This window comes from Camelina sativa, unplaced genomic scaffold (genome assembly GCF_000633955.1).
Source record: "Camelina sativa cultivar DH55 unplaced genomic scaffold, Cs unpScaffold00382, whole genome shotgun sequence".
In the NCBI taxonomy this organism is placed as follows: Eukaryota; Viridiplantae; Streptophyta; class Magnoliopsida; order Brassicales; family Brassicaceae; genus Camelina; species Camelina sativa.
Window position 1 is genome coordinate 172,344 of NW_010921697.1, and position 11,103 is coordinate 183,446.

Consider the following 11,103-nt stretch of genomic DNA (forward strand, 5'->3'; position numbering starts at 1 on the left):
AACCCGTGTGGTATATGTATAGTCTAGTAATACATTTATCTTCTGTTACACATCTGAAAGTGTTAAAAAAAAAACAATTCCACTTAACTCCCTATATGGGATTAATGCCAATCCGTCTCACCAAAATCAAAATAAGTTTTTGCGTAAAAAAAAATCAAAATAAGTTTTTTTATCAAGTTTAATTATGTTAATTGTTTTACTAAATTAGCATATTTTTATAGTTTATAATTTTTCCATGTCAATATATATAGTTTATGATAATTAATAGAGTTTTAATTTTTTGGTAATTCCTCAAAAAATAAAAAATAAACCAAATTATATGGGGGTTTTTTCAACATATTTAATGTGACATTTGGTAATTGGATTTTCGGTTTAGGAAATTTATTAATGTTAATATAATTATGGAGATTCTAAAATTTTGTTATGGAAAATCTGTTGTATATCATTTAAATTTGAGAGATTTCAGCATCCATAAAAATAGTTTTAGATATTTAATGGGTTAAAACTTTAATGGGTAGAATTGTTTTTGGAAAAATCGGAATGTATAGATGTTGTTAAGATTTTATGGCAATAAATGTAACAAATGTTGGTCAATTTAAGAAAATTTAGTATTTGAGTTTCTCTACAATGTTATTTATAGAATTGTTTTAGGGGTTAAGTGTTGAAAAAAAAATCAAATAAGTAAAACTTAAAAGGCATAAACCAAAATGTACTTCAAATATGTTAATATAGCTTTATGTTTCTTATTTAGTAGATACAAATATCGAATTTAATATAAGTCCACATGCTGCCTCATGGTATACTATATAACCAATGTAGGACGTTAAACATACTTCTATTTTTCCCATTTACTATGCATTTCTTTTAAATAAGTTGAATCACAACATAAGTGAAATTAGATTTACATATTACATATTCATTTATTATATGTATTATATAATATTTCAAAGTAATTTGAAACTACAACTAAAAAAAGATGATAAAATATAATTATAATTCTAAATCCTTAAAAAAAACTTCCAAATATAGTGAGATATCAAATCTTAGGTTTTTTAATCTTGATTGGTATATAATTTTTAAATATTAATTGTGACAACCCGTCCCGTGGACCCTACTAACCTCCCGCTAGCTGCCTCAACGGACCGTTCGTGGACCCTGCTAGCCCCCGCTAGCCGTTCCAACGGACCCTAAGCTAGTCCTGCAGGGCATCGATCCTAACCTTCACCGTGGATAGAAACTATTCATCCAAATCCACCAGTAGGTTATTGGTGCACTAGACGTTCCTCGAACCCTGGTCCCCACCCTTTAACAACCTGCCCACAGGACAAGTTACCACCCATCCCGTGGACCCCACTAGCCCTCCGCTAGCTGCCCCAACGGACCGTCCGTGGACTCTGTTAGCCCCCCGCTAGCCATCTCAACGGACTCCAAGCTGGTCTTGCAAGGCATCGATCCTAATCCATCACTGTGGATATCCCAATCCACGAGTAGGTTATTGTTAGCCAGGCATTCCTCGAACCCTGGTCCTCACCCTTTAACAACCTTCCCACAGTACAAGTTGCCACCAATTGAGTTAGGATCGATGCCCTGCAGAAGCAGTTTGGAGTCCGTTGGGATGGCTAGCGGGGGACTAGCAGGGTCACGGATGGTCCGTTGGGATAGCTAGCGGGGAGCTAGTGGGGTCCACGGGACGGGTTGTTACATTAGTTTTGAGTCTTTGTCCATAATTATTTAGAGAGAGAGAGAAAGTGAGTTTTTACAAAATAATAATAATTAATTTAAATATGCTACTTTTAATTACAATTATATTCTTAATCAGAAACTAGTATTTTATGCATCTTTCTAATGCTATTTTGATGTAGTTTTTGTCAACTTTTACATTAAATTTAAAAATGTAATTCCAGATTAATATTATCCACTTAGACTTTTATATCTTCATGGGCCTCAGCTTCTTCTCTTAGGCTTTTCCAAAACACGAAGCCCACCCTCCCTCTCCAAATTGATTATAAGCGAACCGAGATTAAACCTAAGATTACATCACTGGTGGTCCGATCAATTTCGATCGCTTTGTGTTCGTCAGCCACTTTGCTCCGCCGCGATTCTTTCCCGTGAGTCGTCTCTCTCTCTTCTTTTTCATTTTCACTCCTCCATTTTTGAGACGTAAAAATGTGTAACGTTCTCCGATTAGAGTATCTAATTTTCTAATTTGGTTGCTTTGTTGTTAGAACTAATCCGGTGGTTTGAGTTTTTTTTAATCTATGGCGGAACCACCAAAGCTTAGGGTTTTAATGGTCTCTGATTTCTTCTTCCCAAACTTTGGTGGTGTCGAGAATCATATCTATTATCTCTCTCAATGCTTGTTAAAGCTCGGTCACAAGGTCAGTGTCTTCTAAATAATTAAAAGTTCATACCTTTTGCGATTTTTAGCTATAGCGATATCGAATTCTCATAAACCTGTATGCTAGTTCAATAGGATGTGATTAAAATTCATGTTTCAGGCTTTATCATAATATCATCACTAGCTGTAATCAAGTAATGTAGCCTACTGTGATAGGAGCTTGGGGCCAAATTTGCGTTCTTCTCTTGTTTGGTGCTTTTAGTTTCTTCTATAGCGTCTGCCACAAGGTCAGTGTGAGATCAAAAAGTTCATGTCTTTTTTTCCTTTAGTTATGGCAAAATCAAATTCTCAAAGCCCTTCTATGCTAGTTCTATAGGATCGGAGTAAAATTCTAGATTCAGGTTTTATCATTAGTAACTGTAATCAAGTAATGTAGTCTAGTGTGATAGGAGCTTGGGCCCAAATTTGCAACCTTCTCTTGTTTGGTGCTTTTAGTTTCTTCTATAGCGTCTGCCACAAGGTCAGTGTGAGATCAAAAATTTCATGTCTTTTTGCGTTTTTAGTTATGGCAGAATCAAATTCTCGAAGCGCTAGTTCCATAGGATGGGAGTATAAGTCTAGTTTCAGTTTCAGGCTTTATCATTAGTAACTATAATCAAGTAATGTAGCCTAGTGTGATAGGAGAGAGCTTGGGCCCAAAGTTTCGTTATTCTCTTCTTTGGGGAATTGGTTTGAGGTATTGGTGCCTTTGTTGCAGGTGGTGGTTATGACACATGCTTATGGGAACCGTACTGGAGTTCGATATATGACTGGTGGACTCAAAGTATATTATGTACCTTGGAGACCTTTTGTTATGCAGACCACATTTCCAACAGTTTACGGAACACTTCCCATTGTAAGGACCATACTTAGACGCGAGAAAATCACGGTAGTTCATGGACATCAAGCTTTCTCTACGCTTTGTCATGAAGCTTTAATGCATGCCAGGACGATGGGCTATAGAGTTGTGTTCACAGATCATTCCTTGTATGGGTTTTCTGATGTTGGGAGTATCCACATGAACAAGGTTTTACAGTTCAGTTTAGCAGATATAGACCAAGCGATTTGTGTTTCACACACGAGCAAGGAGAATACGGTTCTAAGGTCTGGATTGTCCCCAGCAAAGGTTTTTATGATACCAAATGCTGTTGATACTGCTATGTTCAAGCCTGCTTCTGTTCGACCCAGTACTGATATCATCACTATAGTTGTCATAAGTAGATTGGTTTATCGTAAAGGTGCGGATTTGCTTGTTGAAGTTATTCCAGAAGTATGCCGTTTATACCCCAATGTGAGTTTAAACTCCCAGCACCATATTAGTAATCAACCATTCTGCCATTTCTCTTTGGTATCGGCATTTACTTATTTTTTTATTTGGTTTTTGAAAGGTTCGTTTTGTAGTTGGAGGAGATGGACCAAAACATGTGCGATTAGAGGAAATGAGAGAGAAGCATTCTCTCCAAGATAGAGTTGAAATGCTTGGTGCAGTGCCACATTCTCGTGTACGCTCTGTTTTGGTAACCGGTCATATTTTCTTGAACAGGTGTGCTGATTCATACACTTTTTAATGTATAAAATTCACAAAACTTTGGAATTAGTTTTTATCAGTTACTGCTACTACAATCTTGATCCTCTGACAGTTCTTTAACAGAAGCCTTCTGCATAGCTATATTGGAGGCAGCTAGTTGCGGATTATTAACTGTCAGCACTCGTGTTGGAGGTGTCCCAGAGGCGTGTAGCATTTCCTAGAATACCTTCGTTGCCTTTTGGATTCATCCTCATTGTTGAAAAAATCAAGTTTTCTTCCCAATTTGCAGGTCCTACCAGATGACATGGTTGTACTTGCTGAACCAGATCCGGATGATATGGTACGAGCAATTGAGAAGGCAATATCAATACTCCCAAGTATTAACCCCGAGGAGATGCACAATCGAGTGAGTTCTACTTCAGCTCAAAGACTCAGTCTATTTATAAAAGTTTAGAGTCTCTTCAAAGCCTAATTTTTGTTTTTGCTTCTTGCTACTAGATGAAGAAGCTCTACAGTTGGCAAGATGTTGCTAAAAGAACTGAGATTGTGTATGACCGTGCGTTGAAGTGTTCAAATAGGAATCTTCTGGAACGTCTATCTCGGTACATTATATTGTTACTCATATAGATTAATGTAAACCCCACCCCCTCCTTTTTCTTAGTTATTGATGTATATCTGATCTTTTCTAGGTTCCTCTCATGTGGAGCTTGGGCAGGGAAGCTATTTTGTATGGTTATGATCCTCGATTACTTGCTTTGGCGGTTACTTCAGTTACTGCAGGTGATCTCTCGTTTATTTATATTCTTTAGTCCTTGTGTTTACAAAATGTAATGTCTCCAAATTTAATGGAATTTGCCTCAGCCTGATGAAGATATTGAGGAGGCTCCCGATATCCGTCTTTGCCATCACCGAGGCATCGAAGTATCTGATGGTCTCAAGGAAGAAGATAAAGTGAGAAATGAGTGAGTCGAGTTTCATCTCCGTCGAATGTGGCATTTTGTTGCGTGAAATTAGAAGTGAGCCCTAGATTCATTGTTTCTTAGGACATCAGTAACTCCATAAACTAATTTATACAGTGTTCATATTTTCTTTACAAGTTCTGTCTTTTGCCAAACCAAAAACAACTATGGAAAAGGTAAAGACGATGATGTAGCAGTGAGTCCATATACTCTTCAGGAAAGAAATTTGATTTTGGATTACTTTGAGTATTCTAACATTATTATGTATCTTTAGAGGAAATTGTCGTGTACAGTATTAAGTTCAGAATTGGTTTGTACATCAGTGACAATCATGAGCCAATCGTTTCGAGAATAGCATGCTAACGCAAATCAAATGGAATTTAAGGTTGTCAAAATTAGTCAACATGCATGGGTCGATCCAACCTACATCAATCCTAGTGGGTTGAGTATATTGATTTGGGTGGATTGATGGGTTAAATAAATGAGCTCTCACCATAATAATAGATTAATAAGGCAATTCATGGGCTATGTCATATGTGTAACACCATAATAGTTGTTACCCTATGAACATAATTAACACCCATGGAACAGCTTGTATTTCTAATGTATCCGTTTAAGGCAAATCTCCTATACAAACCAAGTAAAAGAAACATATTCTCTCACTTTCACACAAAATAAAAAATAGATTTGGGAAATGATAAAATAACCATCATAATTTCATTATTTATAAATCATAATATTTTGTTATATGCTATATATACTATGCATATATATGATGCATATATATAATGCATATTCTCAAATCAGATGTAGAAATATGGGGTATGCTTTCATTCACCAAGGCAATACAATCATATCTATACATATAAGAAAGACGGAAAAACCTATGTCTATAACGACATAACACATACGACTCCAGATATGGCCAAATACTCCCCTTCTAGTTAGAGAATGAAGATTAATGAGGCTCAACTTGGAAACTAAGCGATCAAAGTGTGATCACGAGTCACCTTGGTTAACAAATCTCCTAGTTGATCCGCAGTAAGAACATAAGATATGCTTTCTTGTTCATTCACCAAAGCAATACACATATAAGAGACACGGCTAAACCTACCTTTATGACGCATAATATAAGAAATAACCCAATCCCAATATCAAACGTTATTTGTTCTTCTTTTCTGCTCTTTGTTCATTATTTTTTATATTTGATTAATTTATATTTCTTATATAACAACAAATAACTGTAAATGGTGATACAGACTATATAGAGAAGTAAATTTGGAGTTATCATCCATTTCTATAAAAAGTCATAAAACAATTAAGATTTAATATGTAAAAAAAAAAAAGAGATAAGATGCATGAATATTGTGTGATACATACATGTATTATGTTAGCTGTCTTTGGTCTGTAACAATTTTAGATAATAATTTCCTCAAAATTGACATTAGTAAGTGGACCTATATTTAAATTTTCCTATATAAGTTTAAAGCTATAAAACTATTTTTTTATTTAATACCATATACAGTTTAATATATATTATTTTACATTTATGAGTCAGTTACACCATTATTTTGTATTTGTCTTATGTAAATCATCAATATAAAACAATGTACAAGAAATGTAGTTTACCACAAACTTACACTTAAAAAAGAAAAAAATCTGAGCCAAAAAATGGTTTTGAGAAACAACAAAAATAACATTGGAGGAAAGGCGAGGAAGACTCCAACTTCATCCAGGGATCGTAACCGTCGCATCCGGCTTCCGGTGGGCTGTGCTTCTCAAGTTTTTCAGCTGACACAAGAGCTAGGCTTCAAGACTGACGGCGAAACTGTAGGTTGGCTCCTCCGTATTGCCGAGCCAGACATCTTGGCCGCCACGGGCCATGGTGTCAACACCACCTCGAGTGATTGCATCCACCCATGTATCAATATTCATAATTCAAGTAATATGAATCAATTAAGTTTTGGTAACAATTGTACTATCGATAACTCTGTCCATTATGCGGACACAAGTGCTGTTGTAAGCCAAGCCCATCAACGAGAGAATATTACTGGTCATCATGGACTAGTATCTCCAGCCGCTACGATGAGTACTGATTATGGTCATTCAACTAGTTTTCCGGAGAACTCAATGCCTCACCAGCAGCCGCAACCACAACCACTGGATGATGAGTTTGATGAGGAGGAGATGGGGATGGCTGCTCAAACCTATGCCATCCCTCGAGAATACTAATTGGCATTAGAGATTGTTTCTATGTTCAACTTGATTTGGTTTTACTTTTGGTTGCTATTTGCATTTGGTTTTCTTCATGTTTCTCAAGTTTAAGATGAATAATTGTTATAAGATAAAAGTTTTAAGAACCTGAAACTATAGGTCAAAACCATAGTTGAAACTTGAAATAGCTATAAGATAAAGTTTTAAAAATTCATCGCTAACACATCCCAAGAAATCTAAAACCCCATATGTAACACCCCCGACCCGTCCTAGATATAATAACAAATCGGAAGCGCTACGTAGGACTCTCGTAGTCGGCCAACCAAAGCTTTTGGAATAAATCTAATCACCCTGGTCATCTAACCACGAGCATCACCCTGGTCATCTAACCACGAGCATCCGACCTCTCGAACACGGCCTAAGGCTTTGCAACCCGTACCGTGAGCGAGAATTGTGTTAAGTCCGGACTAGACTTAATATCAGTTGGAATAACAATTTAGCTTCTGAAAAATTCGAGTCTTTACATATGTATAGTATACGCGAAAATCGTTACCAAAACGTTTATATAGCTTTCGGATCCTTTTGAAAACCGTACATAATATACATAGTAAGAATTTACAAAAGCTGTAAAACCTACATTGATTCACCTAGGTCACATTGCTTCTACTACAGAGATCTTTCAGCTAAGGATTCCTGGAAAATTGAAGTAGAATCATAAGTAATCTAGCATTACTTAGTAAGGTCGATATCTAAGGAAATCTTACAATCTACCTAAGGAAATCCTACCCATCTACCCATCCCCAAGCAGCAAGCAATACGAATTCAACCAACAAGCATTGATATAATGCAACAAGCAACGAAATGCAAGGCATGAAGACTCGAATTTAAATATGCAACGGAGATAATGAATATGCATGCTTCTACCCTAAGCTGGGCCCCTATCGAATAAATGATCTCCCAAGGCAATGCCTGACACCCCTAGACACAAAGTCTAAAAGAGATCCACATTCCTTCATACTACATCGTCATGTAGCATCCGGCCGGGCATGAACCGCTCCGAACCTTCGTAAGCCATAACGTTACAGAGTTACACGCAACGCACATTAGACGGATGAGATCCTCATGATTCGCCTAATGCTAGCTACCTACATGATAGTAACTAACATGCAAGCAAATAATATAACAATCAGACAGCATAACGGCAATGCGACAAAACGTCCAGCATCACGACTATACCATCGCGATGCTATATCAACAATGCAATATGATCATGTACTAATGGAACAATGCAAGTGGTACCTAACATGATGCACACAAGTATCATACAACAAACAATATCACAAACAAGAATATCAAGTCACACAAGAAATCGCGTACTAATCACACAACAATAACCAAGTAGTTCCACACTTAAGCGCTAATGACTACTAAACCGTTCTAATCCTAATGCTAAACACTAAGCAGTACAGCTTAAGCGCTAATTACTAACTTAATCCTAAACAACTAACTTAATCCTAATTAACTAAAACTAATCCTAATTACAGTAGAACCTCTATAAATAAATAATCGGTAAATTAATAATCTTTATAAATTAATAAATTTCTTCGGTTCCAAGTTGGGACTAGTGTAATTTTGGACACTATTCGATAATATAATAAAATAATAATTTTTTTGAAACTCTTTTGTAAATATATGTTCCCATCAATAATAGAAATTAAGAATTATATAAAATTATCTAAATATATGTATATATCTACACATTAATTTTTATTAGAGTTTATTTTTAATATTTTTACTATATAAAAATCTTTGAGTGCTATCTTCAAAACATGATAATTGTTATTTTCATTGTAATTGATTTTATAAAAATATTAGTTATAAAGATTAAATATTATTTTTAATATTTTTTACCATATTAGGAAAGTCTCTCTATAAATTAATAATTATTAATTTATCGATAAATTAAAACCTCTATAAATTAATAAAATTTCATGGTCCCGACTTTATTAATTTATAGAGGTTTTACTGTAACTTAACCTAATCATACTTATCTAACTTAATCATGATTAACTAACTTAATCTTAATTAATAAGCTTAATCCTACTTAACTAACTTAGTCCTACTTAACTAGCTTAATCCTAAACTAATCAAGTAATTAAGACTAACCTCAATTAAATAATAAAATAAACAAAAATTAAACTAGCCTGTTCATGCGCTACTCCACGCAATCGGGAACTCACCTAGCTTTTTCCAGCGCTTCGCAGCTCTCCGCGCGCTCCTCCTAAACTCTAAAGTTTTTCTAGTGGGATTTCGGGTATGAGGAGAAAATGAACCGGGAAGGGGGGGGGGGGTTTATATAGCCTCCCAAAGTCGATTTAACCAAGCAGGAGGTGGTACTGGGCGGCCCTTGGCGCGATACATGGCAGACACCCTTCGCGGCTCCGGTGGCAACACATGGGAAATTGATAGGGACGACTTCAGCGGATAAGCTTCATGGCCATATGGATAAGGATGAAGGCTGATCGGATAAGCATCACCTTGGGACGATCCTGGCTGTCCATTCCTTAGCTAGCTTCCTTGCATCACGACCGTCAGTCCATTAGCGTACCGGTACAGCCGTGTCCGACCACCAGGTACCAAACTGGTGGGTGATACATAAGGGTACCTGCTCGCGTACCAGCCTAAGAGAATGATACGTACCAGACCATTCTTTCATTCATGCATATTATCGAGGGAAACCCGCATCGACTGGTGATACCACTATCCACCTTACCGATAGCCATCCTGCGCTGCCCAGTGCCACCATTGTCCGGGCTACTAATAACAATCCGCGTTAGCTGGTACTACCATCGTCCAGATCACTGATAGTGACCCGTGTTAGCATGTACCGCCACTGTCCGGATCGCCTAACGCAGCCTAAGTCCGCTAGTACTACCATGGTGAACCATTGCCTTAACCCGTACCAACCTGCCTTAGTCCAATTTTCCTTGACCCTTCCTAATTCCCTAGACCAGCTAAGGCTTCCTAGTTAACACTAGTCCTAAGATCTTACCTATGGGTTCCTCGACCAACTTAGGGATATTGCCGATAGCCTTTCCTTCAATACTATTTTTCCCATTTGACAAAGAATCAATCTTCATATGACATTTTCTTCTCGGTTCTTAGGTGTGCCTCATTATTCCCTTGACGAAATAATGGGTTTTAGTTGGCCAGCAGTCGCAAAGGTTGTTCCGTCCGAGCCTTAATCACAGTGAGGAGTATTACGCCGTACCCAAAAATTTGTGGTATAATATAATGGATTTTTTCGGCTCATTCAAATAGGACCCGCAATGCAATACGTTCATCCTATAATTAAATAACAAAAAACAGAAAAAAAAATCAAATTGACTCTTATTTCAATTATCAACGGATACTCAAAAGGCACACACATATTTTGTTTTCCATTTATACACGCTAAAGTAATAAAATGAGTTTGAGATTTCTCACGTATCCACACCAGTTTTTCAAACATCTCTCTTAAATTGCCATATCATCTAAATGTTTTAACAAACCTTTACTTGGTCACCAAAAAAAAAAACAAACCTTACTTTGTTTGGTCTGTATAAACTAGATAATTATTAGCGGTCTTTGGTCTGTATAAACTAGATAATTATTTCCTCAAAATCACTATTAGTAAGTGGACCTATCATTTTAATTTTCATATATTAATTTAAAGCTGTAAAACTCTGTTTTCCTTTAATTCCAAAAAAAATTGATTACTTATAATTATATATTTATGAGTTAGTTGCACCATTAATTATTGCTTTCCAACGTAACAGAAATGATGCACTTTTGTATTTATCTGATGTAAATCTTCTAATCCATGTACAAGACATCAGTTTACCACTTAGACTAGAGCTATAAAAATGGACGGGTTGCCCATGGTCAGCCCATGTCTAATTCATCATGGACTGGTCATGGACAAGCCCATAATTGAAACGGACTTAAATGGTCTATGTCCAACAATGCCCACAGACAAAACGAGT

At 36.4% G+C, this 11,103-nt stretch overlaps 2 protein-coding genes across 2 annotated transcripts; both read left to right on the plus strand.

Annotated features, from left to right (window-relative positions):
- Positions 1-1,998: 1,998 nt before the first annotated feature.
- On the plus strand, positions 1,999-5,104 carry LOC104772990 (phosphatidylinositol N-acetylglucosaminyltransferase gpi3 subunit-like). Its single transcript, XM_010497543.2, has 9 exons — positions 1,999-2,108; positions 2,226-2,378; positions 3,096-3,668; positions 3,766-3,920; positions 4,018-4,108; positions 4,195-4,311; positions 4,404-4,507; positions 4,595-4,685; positions 4,767-5,104. Exons 2-9 carry the CDS (start codon positions 2,259-2,261, stop codon positions 4,869-4,871), a joined length of 1,356 nt encoding a protein of 451 aa, XP_010495845.1. The 5' UTR covers positions 1,999-2,108; positions 2,226-2,258; the 3' UTR covers positions 4,872-5,104.
- A 1,414-nt stretch (positions 5,105-6,518) lies between these two features.
- LOC104772991 (transcription factor TCP16-like) lies at positions 6,519-7,189 on the plus strand. The gene has a single exon (XM_010497544.2). It carries the CDS (start codon positions 6,536-6,538, stop codon positions 7,094-7,096), a length of 561 nt encoding a protein of 186 aa, XP_010495846.1. The 5' UTR covers positions 6,519-6,535; the 3' UTR covers positions 7,097-7,189.
- The last annotated feature ends 3,914 nt before the right edge of the window (positions 7,190-11,103 follow it).

Coding starts and splice junctions, on each gene's coding strand:
- LOC104772990 (XM_010497543.2), top strand. CDS start 2,259: ATGGCGGAACCACCAAAGCTTAGGGTTTTAATGGTCTCTGATTTCTTC. Junction 2,379..3,095: donor TGTTAAAGCTCGGTCACAAG/GTCAGTGTCTTC, acceptor CCTTTGTTGCAG/GTGGTGGTTATGACACATGC. Junction 3,669..3,765: donor TATGCCGTTTATACCCCAAT/GTGAGTTTAAAC, acceptor GGTTTTTGAAAG/GTTCGTTTTGTAGTTGGAGG.
- LOC104772991 (XM_010497544.2), top strand. CDS start 6,536: ATGGTTTTGAGAAACAACAAAAATAACATTGGAGGAAAGGCGAGGAAG.